This window comes from Phalangium opilio, unplaced genomic scaffold (genome assembly GCF_054372755.1).
Source record: "Phalangium opilio isolate 3A_F unplaced genomic scaffold, DU_Popi_V2 ptg000041l_1, whole genome shotgun sequence".
NCBI lineage: Eukaryota > Metazoa > Arthropoda > Arachnida > Opiliones > Phalangiidae > Phalangium > Phalangium opilio.
In genome coordinates this window covers 5,593,916-5,606,177 of record NW_028324165.1, presented here as the reverse complement: position 1 = coordinate 5,606,177, position 12,262 = coordinate 5,593,916, and the positions used below count along the sequence as shown (strand labels likewise).

Below are 12,262 nucleotides of genomic sequence, written 5' to 3'. Positions count from 1 at the left end.
ATCTACATCCGTTTTGGTCCAATAAATTGGGGGAATAATTGGGAACATGCAGTTGGCGATAGAAATACATGGGAAGCACGGTTAGTGAACAATCCCTGGCGTTAGTTAATCCATGTCGCTGGTAATGTATGGAAAGAACTGAAGAGCAATTTCCTTTTCCTTTAAATCTTCAATAGAACTTTTCCGATTTGAAATCCATTTTCATTTTCCCAAAACGTTTTATCTCATTTTTCCGCCCGATTCAATTATATATGTTTATTTTCTGAATAGATTTTAATGAAAAATATCCCTATAATAATTGAAAACGTTTTCCAAATTTTTACCTCTCCGAGTGACGATGACGTCACGGAGAGGTTTTACACTGAACGTGTCTGTGTGTCTGTCTGTGTGTCTGTCTGTGTGTCTGTCTGTCAGACCCCACGTGACCGCGTTCGCAGTTTACAAATCGGAGCAAACGTGTTCGCCATTTCCGAACTGCTTTCACAGTCACGGAAATGGCTCCTCTACTTGAGTTCTCACACCACCATCTTCTGGTCTTTGTCCATCCCACACGGACACCAGTCTGTACTTACTGGCTTCTAATTACCACCATCGTTTGATCTTCGTCCATCCCACATGGACACCAGTCTGTACATACTGGCTTCTAATCACCACCATCTTCTGGTCTTTGTCCATCCCACTTGGACACCAGTCTGTACATTCTGGCTTCTAACACCACCATCTACTGGTCTTCCGTCTATTCCACATAGACACCAATCTGTCTCATTGGCTTCTACTCCATTATCATCGTTTGGTTTTAGGATATACGCGGCGATCAGCTAGGGTTACGAGAAACGTCTAGCCTCCCTAAGGTGGGATCGCCACCAAAGGTTTTCGCAATTGCGCTTTTTCCTTACTATTATAATGGAAACGAATCGTATATATACCCCAAAATTTGAAGAAAGCGGGCAAGAGGGGTACCCTTCACTTTAAACGTCAATATTAGCAAAGTTTAAGATGATAATAGGTATAACTTTATTTTAAACGATTTAACTATTATTAATGTTAATTATTGAAGATTAAAATAATTAAAAATAATTATATTTATTTAAATATTAAAGATAATCTTGTTTCTCAACTCAAAATTAATACGGAAAGAGTTAAAAAGCAGCTTATGTTTTTGTCTGTGTGTGTCCGTCCATTGTTACACTAGTGCGTCGCGTTAGCAGTTAGCCTTGTGTTGATGTGTTAAGAAATCGTACAAAACCTTAATATTCCCTTTTTCCATAATATAAAGTGAATATGTGGAAGTATTTTTCGTAATTATGATGCATTTAGTACTTTTGTAGCTTTAAAACTCTGTTTCATTTTGATATTCCAAAGATTGTTTTTAATATTGTTATTTGAAATGGCTGTTTATATATTACTTAAGCTATACTACATCTGTATATAGAATAATCCTTGGTTTAGTGACTTCATGTAGAAAATTAAGACCTAGACTCCGGCGGGTATAACAAGTATTATCCGCAATAGGCTTAGTGAAACAAAGTGTAAATAATTGAGGCCTGAGGTGAAATAAACTTTTGGCTCTGATTTTCGTGTCTGAAATGAAGAGACATAAACGGTTCAGAGTGAACCGAAAGTTAAACACACTCTTAAATAATCAGGTTAATTTTATAATAGAAGAGAAGATCATGATGGCAATTATATTCGTAAAATGGCTAATGGTAAACGGGTAGTAGCTACAGACTTATTATTCTCTTTATGGTGCGCATTGACTATTAGTGCGTCTAGCTACAATTTAGCTTTGGTGTTATTTAACGTTAACACTCATGTTGGCAAACTAGGAGTATTGTTGAGGTGAGACGAGACGATAGTGTTTACACTGCAAACCAGTTGTGAATGTAGCTATCAGAATATAGGGTAAACAGCTGAAGCGTAGACTTCATTTCCTGTTCTTTTCCCCATTGACTGATTTCCATGTGTCCAGGATTTATCCTTATTGGATGTAAAATGTGGTCTGCTTTACTGTACATTCGCTATGTTTGGAATACTGCTTCAATATTTCGTAAATTTTTACGAAGTAGTAGTAGACCTCTTGACTCGGAGAGGTAATATTTTGGTTTTCCCAACTTGTCTATTTTTATGTGATGTGTTGAAAACTATATTTAGAAGTATTGAATTAATTATTATAGGAATTATATTGACGAATACATTAAACTAGACCTTAGAAAGCCTATGATAAGGATTATTTTTTCCTCTCCAAATGACGGTGGCGTCAAGGAGAGGTATTATACTTGACGTATCTGTGTGTGTGTCTGTCACCGCGTTCGCAGTTGGCAAATCGGAGCAAACGTGTTCATTATCATCGTTAGGGTTAAGATTTACGCGGCATTCGGCAAGTGTTACACGAAACGTCTAGCGTCCCATTGGCAGGGCTACCACAAAAGGTTCATGCAATAGCCAGTTTTCTTATCGTTTATTGTGAATCAATCGTCTTATTTCCAAAAATTGTTAAAGAGGCATACACTTGAATTCAAACGTCAACAATAGCTATGTTTAATATTATTTTAGGAATAAAGTTACTTAAAACTATTTAACTATAATTAAGGTAAAATAGTGACGATTAAAATAACTAATATCAGTTATATTTATTTATTTAAGAAAAACCTCTTAATCGCGTCTTGACTCGGAGAGGTTTATTTTGGTTTCCCAACTTGTTTTAAAAACAACCTTATCGTTAAAATTTCTTGCAAGAAAAATTAAAATTTTATTGTTTTTAGTAAACTAAGAAAATTTACATTTGAGCGTCTGCCCCAACTCTTCACAGAACCAATTTTAATTAAAATGTGTAGAAGTTATCAAATTCTATGCTCACGTGTATTTTCATCAACGATAGCCATTCTTTCTTCTTATTTGAAGTACAATATTTATGTATTTATTTATTTTTTTATTATGAGTTTCAATACAAATTGAGTTGTTAAGGATGCGATTAGTTAGGTTTCATGACGCTATTAATCAGGGACTGAAGGGGTGGTGGGATCAAGTCAAGTCACCTCCAGCGAACACGGAGCAGTCGGTATCTATAGAGTAAGATCGCCGACACCATGTGTCATATTCCCAAAACTTTGCCGAACAACCAGAACACTCAACTATTTACTCGATTAGTAGTTAATACAGCCGATTAAATTTTGAAATAGCGTCTGCTGACTTGAAGTTGACTGAAGATACCAAAGGGTTAAAGAGTAATTCTACCCTTGACAACACTGTCCAAATTAGCCTTGACTGATATCGATCACCCATGGCATCGTTTAAGCTTTTCACTAATTAATTCCGATGCTCTGACGTAAGTCAAATTTTTTATATTGCAAAGCAAAATTAGACATTTTATAAACAAAGAGTCTCTAGGAATATTTCTTTTAAATGAACAGACGTTCTTCTTCAACTTGTACAGTATTACCAAGAAGCGATATCTAGTTTACTAGGAAGAAGGTTTAATTCGCCACATATCTAGCTTTATCTCCAGTCCAAACGTAGGTCCGGAGTTAATCCCCGCCTCTAAATTACAACCAACATCTCATTGGTTCTTGAAAACTCACGTCAGCGCGACACGAAAGACGAAAATTATGTATTTTCCGACTGAGGAGAGGCGAAATAGCCCGGCCTCCTTTTACGTCCTCCCTTGTATTTTGAAAGGGGGACTGGGACTATGGCGTGCGAATACTTGGGCATCTTATACCTTCTCCCTAGTAAGATAGATATCGCTTTTTGGTATTACTTACAGCAGAGGTAGCTTATCAAGCCCATCAGCTCAGTGAAATTCGTGTAATTCAATCAATCGAAATTACCTATTCTGTCAAACTTTCATCCAGAATCATTTACTCCTTGGTAGCGAATTAGCTTCTTATTGGTAAGTACATGTAGACAAGCTTCATTTCCATGAAACAATAAATATATAGATCTCATTACTTCGTCTTTTAATCAACTTCTGAGTGTGTTCTGTATCCATGGGCTAGATGTTTTACGGTGTATTGTAGAGGGAAGTTTCTCAACGACTCCCTGAGCTAATTTTGACCCCTCATAATTCAGTAGGCTCCTCGCGACTCGGGCTTCGGAGACTTGATCCATAGACAACCTTACTAGTCCAGAATATTGCAAAGTTCGCATACCTTAACTAGGGTCTAACTTTAAGGTCATCTAACGTAGACATTTCGGCATAATGTACCCTAGACTCTTTTGGACGAGCTCGTTCGTATGTTAATGTCGGTGCGCGTGAAAGGCCGCAACTTGTTAAAGGGGTTGTGATCGACGTTGCTTTACAGCGTTATTAAGGGCGGGGGAACCTTCAGGGATATTAGCCCGTAGTCGAAGGTGACGCGGGATAACACTTACTATAAAAATTTACGCACTTTTCCACTAGACTTAGAATGGGGTTATTGTCTGCAGCTTAAAATTGAGGAAGAAGTATATATACGCGCTCTTGTTTTAACTTACGCGTTAAACGGCTGGACGACATTGAAGGGGTCATTACCTAAGGTCTAAGGTTAATCTGTTTGTCTTTTGTTTTTGTACTGGTAGCCAAGCTCGTATTGGGAGTTTCTCCTTTACTTGGCTGCCACCATGTTCAAATGGGAAATAAATTTATTATTATTATTATTATTATTATTATTATTATTATTAAACGTTTACCTTTAACAGACTAGAACGGTATATTTTTGGTGTATTGCAAGGTTTGGGGTATAGAGATAGTTGAAGTACAGCTTGGATAATGTTACTGAGACCATAAGTTCATAAGATATGTTTTATATGTTTGTCACTGGTTACTAAGAGCTTGTCATGAACTGACGTATAGGTCATAGATTTTCATAAAACGACGCCTGGTGAGGCGTTGTATTGTCATACTTATGGAACATATCTATGCTGAGACAAAAATTTTGTAGGCTGTTGCTAAATGGACGAAGTTTGACCTATTTCTAGTACAATTGTTAAAGAATAGCTACTTTTCAAGGCTTTACAAAGTGTTAAAAAGCGCCTTATGGAGTTTCGGTCTGAAAATGCCATTTAAATTAAAAAATATCTACGCTATGAAATGCCACCTTTCATTACAGTGCTCTTTGATGCTATGCAGATTTGTAATTAATATCACCAATCTCACTTCTTTGAAAGAGCCATTGGCTTGACAAATGTGAGCTGACTGTTTTAAATATTAGAAAAATATTTGAAGCCCATAAAAATTTGTGTTCAACTTTATATATATCCCTATTATTGAGTTATTTTTTAAACAATTGAAACTGCAGCTATTGGAAGGCAATAGCCATATACTGTATGTCTTATACCGCAAGGGCAATTAACGAAAAACTACGAGTATTGATAAAGTATCGATTACAGCAATGAAAGAGTGACGCAGTTCAACACGCGGAATTTAAGAGCTCCTCCCTCCTCCAACACGTAACGAAAATTTTAAATTATCTTATTAGCTCACTTAAACTACGTTTTGATGACGTTGCTGACGGGGACAGCGAAAAATACGTATTTCTTTTTACCTCTGTCGCTATGCCCCCTCTTTTTTCATACCCCTCCGTCCCGTGGAAGGGGATCCGGGACTTTTACGCGCGCCCACATTACTCTGTTCTCCATTCCTACATCTAAAATTACATCTATGGCCATATCAAATAAGCAACATCCGGAGGATAATCTTCCAAATACATTAAATCATCATTAATACGATTTATTGCATACGTTTCGTTATCTGTTCATCTCTACTCGAAATTAGTATAGTAAATTCACCACGTGTTACTGAATGACCCCTCGAGTGTTGTTTTAAAATAACGCCTGTGGAAACGGTAGCGTGACGTTAAGAAGTAAATCACTGATGCTAAAGGTCTTAAAGGGTTTCAGAGCAAAAGGTTCACCTTTTCTCTGGAAATTTAAGAGCAAGGAGGATACTAAATTTTGCCCTCGGACGATTTACTCCCAGACTGCCAGCCTGCGTAACTATTATAGCTTAGGTCTCTCTCCCATTTTTAATCGCCATAGACTTTTAAAATGATGACCATCCCATAAAACGGAATCTAGAAATTACATTCTCGTATAGCTAGCTAGACTTTTCTACTTCTGCCCTGTTGAATGCTGGGATATAACACCAAGTGGGAAGCATTTCATTAAATTCTTTAATTCTGTTTAGGATTCGTATAAGGATGGGTAAGCACGCGTTTCGCATCACGTGGGGCAGGAAAATGAAGACGTCGATTGAAATCAAGAGGTGTTTTGTGCTAAGCCTTGTATCAAAATCGGGATTATCTAAGAATAGGCTCCTAAAGGAATTCTGAAAATATTTAAGCTAGCTCACGAAATTTACATTGCACTGTTGCATCTTATGAAGTATGCAGTGACTTTTAATATATATATTTTTATATACTACATTATATTATTTTTTATATAATATATTATTTCATTATTTATATAATATATTATTTCATTATTTATATAATATATTATTTCATTATTTATATATTATATTATTTCATTATTTATATATTATATTTTTTCATTTTTTATTATTTTATTAATTATATATATTATATTATATTATTTTATTTGATTTGAAATACACTGCGTATTTCAGCCTTACATTGATGTATATATTTATTTTTCTTTTACCATATAATGTGTGTAATCTTGCGAGTCGCTTGTGACTTTTTTTACGCACAATAAACTAAAATGCATTCATAAATTATAAATACATTATTTTATTAATTATATATATTTTATTGCTTTATTAATTTTTATTATTTACACAATTATATTATGTTTTATATTAGTGTTTATATAATTATTTTATATTATTATTTATATATTATATATTATATATTATATATTATATATTATATTATTTTATTTCATTATTTATATATAAAATTATTTACTCCTCCTCGAGAGTAAGGTTTCATTTCGGTTACAAAAACCTTTTCCCCAAAACGCTTTTAACCTATTAAATCTCTCAAATATCCCAGGCCAATTTCGCAACTACCTTTCCTTTTAAATGCCAAACTAAACACAGTCCTTAACCCTTTAAGCTCGGCTATTATAGAGTAAAATATGGCTTTCTTAAAACAAAGGTAATTTTGAAAGATTAAAATTTTATAATATTTTAAAACTGCCTACCTAAGACATGGAAATTCTATTCAAAGTGTTATGAAGGCCATAGCTTTATTCTCCGAAACTTCGAGAAGATATTTTAAATGGAGCTTAAATTAGTGTAAGGTGACGGCCATTTACATATTAGAGTGACGAGAAAAATTTGGAATATCCTTGGAATTTCAGGTACTTTTGTATTCTTCAAAATTAGCATATTTTGTGCTGTTATCAAAAACGTATTAATGTAAGAAGAACGTTGAACGTAGCGAATTCTTTAAACCATCTTCGACTGCATTGTAGGTTTTTAGGGAGTGGCTTATAATTTCAAATCTCGCGCTCGCCATCTATCGGTCTTTCAAGATGCGTTTTATCAGAAGGGGATAATAAAAGAAGGATGACACTCTGTATGCTCTTAATACTTAAGTTATGTCATGAGTTAAAAATATGTTAGCTTCCTATAAGTTACTCAGGCTCCATAGGCGTAATGTATCCAGCGTTTTCTTCTCATTTCGCCCGCGCGTGAAAAAAATCCGAATGTTGCGCTCTCTCTTGTCGAAAAAAAATCCCGCTCGTACTCCTCGACCTCGAGTCGTCGGCTGCTTTTTCACCAAGGGAGCGTTTTAGTCGTGAATGTTTATGTTTTAACAATTTAACATTAAATCATGGCGTTTGTGTCAGTACTGAGACAAAAAAATGCAGCAACTCAATGCAATTTGCAGATATTGATAAAGGATGCCAAAGATAAGATTTGTTATTGTGACTTGAAACCAGAAAATTATACAACAGCTAAATCCAATCCACTGATCTCTTAACTGTTTTCTTAACCGAGGCTACTGAGCGAAATATTCGGCTGCTTAAATAGCTCCGATATCATTGGCTAGCTCCCACTACAGGCGCTTCCGGGGCAAAACCGGAAAGAAGAGCAAATAAGATTTTCGTTCACGTGGCGGCCGCAGAGCGTCGCATATAATTGGGAAGCCGGCGGCGCGGGAGAAAACGCTGGAGCATAAAAATGAATTGCCTGAGTAACTTATAAGGAGCTAACATATTATTAACTCATGGTTATGTAGCATGATTCTTCTAAGAATGACCCTTTTAGTTTACTTTCCTGCTCATCAAACTTCAGATGGGTATGGGCATCGCACCGTACTAGGGTGAATTCTATAACTGTTTGATATTAAATCCAAGGCAATCAACCCACAAAGCTTGATTGTCTTGACGTGGGACAATAATACACAAGCGCATGCGCCTTGGCAAATAGTTAAGCACTAATAGAGTAAAGATAGGGGGGCTATTTATCGTGTATGTGATTCGGTTTAGTAACCTTGTGCACTCCCAATGTAAAATGATGTTACAATTACCCCCGCTTTGTGCTGGTACACTTCTCTCGAAGAGAAGTATTATATACTTCTGGTTTTGTCTAATTATTTTAACAAAAAAAATAATTGTAACGTCTTTAAAGGGAAACTGAATAGAATAATTCTGAGAGAGCGGTAGCTCTCTTAGATAAGACTTCATACTGCTCTTAATGTATAAGGAGGGTTTTTTGATTGGATGTAACTTTTTTTGTATTTCATTAACTGTATTGAAAAAATTCCACAGAACTACAATTCTGGCCCACAATATGTGGTTAAAATTTCAAAAAGATCCATTAATTAGTTAATTTTATAAAAAATAAAGTTGCTAAGGGTGGTTTTCATTTCCATAAAAATTTTCACACCTTTTGTTGAAAAATTTTTAACCCCGATTTTATTATTTTTTAAGTTATTACCATGGTCAAAAACACCGAAAATATTTTCTTTTTCGTCGTGAGAAGTCGTGCATTTCCTCAGGTATTTTATATTTAAAATTTCACGTACTTATGCGATCGTGATTCGCGAGTTATTTAATGATATTGGACAGATCGCTTACAATTTTTTATATCACTCTTTTTTATCGTGAAAAATTTCCCCCAAATAATTCGTGACCCACGTTTTTATATAATCATGAATTTGAACAGGAATTTTTGAACTTCGGGTTTCAAAGACAACAGTAGCGCCTTATAATAGTAAAAATTAAACTGAATCATAAGCTAAGGTCAAGAGCGGATACGGTTAATCAGGGTCAAGGTGTGTGATTAATTAGAGAATTAACTATTTGAGGTTTTTACAGGTGGTGACGTATTTCAGGTACGGGGTATTCGGTACAAGTGCCCTACCTCTCGATTGCTCGGTTATTGCAAACATTTATTAGACTAGATCGGAGGAGATAGCTGATAAATAAAAGATTATATATTTTGTACAATTTAGAAAATTACTTTGTTTATTTGAATAAAGAACGATATTTTTAAATATTGATTAAATGAAAGGCTCTATTTTACTATCCTTAAATTAATTAAACACTAATTTATTTTAAAAAATTATCTCATTGATGAAAAATTAAAATATACCAAAAAAAAAATTTAAGACTTGGGCGCCGCCATGACAGTGACGTTATTTATTTCATAAAAGACAGCTGTGAAATTATTTACTAAAATCAGAAGTAAGATTAGACTAGAAGTAAAGAGCTCTAGCATCGGTAGTGAACAAATTTGAGGATTTTATGCCGCTTCCATCGCGCCTACGCTAGAGGAGAAAAAATGAGTAGAATTCCAAAAAATTTCCTACCCCTTCCCCTCAACCTAAAGCCACGGAACACGGACGCCGTTGCTTGAATCTAGTTCGGCTGTCTACCGCCACGAGCGTCTCACGTTTTGGAGGGAAAATTCAGATACCGCTACCAGAATATTCACTTTCGCCAAGTGAAGAATTTGGTTAGCTCAGTACTTCTAGTCTCATCTTACTTCTGCTAAAATTGAGACTCCACAGTCCGGAAGAGCCAAATCTAGATATCATTATCGTCTATCATTGGCTAATCCAGACCACGTGCCTTAATTTTAGGAATTAATCTCAAAGCAACGGTTCATGACGTTTGTTTTATTTAAAATGATTGTGTTTAAAGGTTTAACCATTGGTTATGGGAGAATTTAAATCGGTTGAATTATTGCGATATCTTCGAAATGATAAAAGTCTTTGTTCTGCCTCTTCTGATCCGCCTTCACTTCCACTGCCTTTAAAAATACACTTCTAAATGGATTTCAATAAAATTTAGTTCCTGCAAAATATTTTAAGATCCTTAAAAGTAAATTTTCATACTGGAATATTTAATAGCATCTGAATTTCCATTTTAGTGAACTTATGCTATAATTAAAAATTATTAGAAATTAATAGGTTTTCAGTTACTTTACATTATATTACCAAGAAGTGATATCTAGTTTACTTGGGAGAAGGTTTAAATTTGCAACTTTTTCATCTTTATCTCCAGTCCAAACGTAGGTCCGGAGTTAATCCCCGCCTCTAAATTACAACCAGCATCTCATTGGTTCTTGAAAACTCACGTCAGCGCGACGTGAATGACGAAAATTACGTATTTTCCGACTGAGGAGAGGCGAAATAGCCCGGCCTCCTTTTACGTCCCCCTTAGTATTTTGAAAGGGGGACTGGGACTATGGTGCGCGAGTACTTGGGCATCTTATACCTTCTCCCTAATAAACTAGATTTCACTTCTTGATATTACCTTGCTTAGTTCCCTGGTTTGACATAATCCAAACTATGGAATTTATTAAAATAAATAAATTAATTTAGGTTTAAAGGGACTGTATAATTGGCATCGTCGGGTGAGGATAAGTTATTTAAAATACGTCACAGGTACCACGTGACGCCCAGATACAAAGCCTCCACTTGGAGTGGGACTTTGGATGCCTAGTCCTTGTTTTTGGCGAGGTTGCAGCGCCAATTCCTCGAAGTGGTAATTTTCGAAATAAAAATATTTCTTTGAACCACACCTCTCTTCAGTCACGTGCCTCTGACGTATTTCAAATAATTTTTATCCACCAACCGATGCCTTCTTTACAGTCACTTTAAATTGAGGTCGAAATTAAAAATATACCGTGATAGTTCTTTTTGGATCCGCGCATAACGAAACGAGGAATTCCATGGGGTCAGCGTCTGGGTCAATCTCCTCTTGACACGTTGCAGTAGCTTCTAGTATCACGTCTGGTGCGTTCATGATTAAGCATTCGGTGGAGCGGGTTATAAGCGGTTTTTCAAATAACATAGCTAAAAGATACAAAATTTCTTTGTTAATCTATTTCAGTCTTGAATCTTATAGGCAACAAGCAAAAACTAATTTATCTAACACCTAGATTTTATAATCTGCAATCATCTTGGAAAATGGCGGCCAGAAATGATTTTTTAAGAACGTTTTCACAGAATAACGGTCTATACGTATCAACCGAGGAGCTAATCACTTCTTAAAAAAACCTAAACCTGAATTCTAATGTTTAATTATTTCCTATTTATTTACCAATATTTCTCCATGTAAAATTTTCAATATTTCTATTTTAACTTTTTTTTTATTTTTATATTTTTAATAACACAAATACATTATTGATTCAAGACAATTTAGCAAACAACTAACGTGTATTATTTTAGATTATGGATAAAAATAGTGGATAATGGATATTGTCCAATTCAAAAATAAATTCATAAACTCACCACAAAACTGTCCAATGGGCAATGGCATGAAAAACGCCAAACTTCTCTCAACATCGAACGCCGTTAAAATCAAAATTAAATAAACGATTTGCTTCATACTTCCTGAAAATTCGAAAACTTTGGTTGTAAATGAATTGTTTAAAATAGAGAGCTTTATATAAACTTTTATTTAAGCTAAATAAATTCTAATTATCCAATTATGACAATCAGTGAAAGTTATATCTATTACGTAGACCTCCCCCTCCCCCCCCTCCGGTCTCCCGCCCACAAATTGAACCGCTCATCCGACTAAATACAATGCTAGTTCATTTCACAGCGAAGGTTCTGTGCGATTAAATAGGTGCATAGGTGCAAGACTTAAAGGACAATTCTCAGAAAAAAAAACACAATTTATGAAGTAATAATAATAATAAATAAATAATATTTCTAGTTTCGCTACGAGGGTTTGTCATGAAACCAAAACCTGTCAACAAACAACAAAATTAACCAATGTCTTATACTGGTTGTTCAATTTACAGCCTAGACATGACTTAATAAGTTAACTAACTGCGTATTGGGCCTTTATGTGCATG

The 12,262-nt window shown here is 35.1% G+C and overlaps 1 protein-coding gene across 1 annotated transcript; it reads right to left on the bottom strand.

The window, feature by feature from the left end:
- Window positions 1-10,097: 10,097 nt before the first annotated feature.
- LOC149679545 (uncharacterized) lies at window positions 10,098-11,819 on the bottom strand. The gene is made up of 5 exons (XM_089835684.1): window positions 11,691-11,819; window positions 11,083-11,252; window positions 10,711-10,743; window positions 10,290-10,334; window positions 10,098-10,220 (listed from the first exon to the last, which is right to left on the bottom strand). Exons 1-5 carry the CDS (start codon window positions 11,785-11,787, stop codon window positions 10,098-10,100), a joined length of 468 nt encoding a protein of 155 aa, XP_089691810.1. The 5' UTR covers window positions 11,788-11,819.
- Window positions 11,820-12,262: the final 443 nt, after the last annotated feature.

Bases quoted from the DNA above. Each gene is read 5' to 3' on its own strand.
- LOC149679545 (XM_089835684.1), bottom strand. From the start codon at position 11,787: ATGAAGCAAATCGTTTATTTAATTTTGATTTTAACGGCGTTCGATGTT. The intron at 11,253-11,690 runs GTGAGTTTATGA...TGTATCTTTTAG, and splicing joins GCCCATTGGACAGTTTTGTG to CTATGTTATTTGAAAAACCG. The intron at 10,335-10,710 runs GTAATATCAAGA...TTTTAATTATAG, and splicing joins AAACCAGGGAACTAAGCAAG to CATAAGTTCACTAAAATGGA.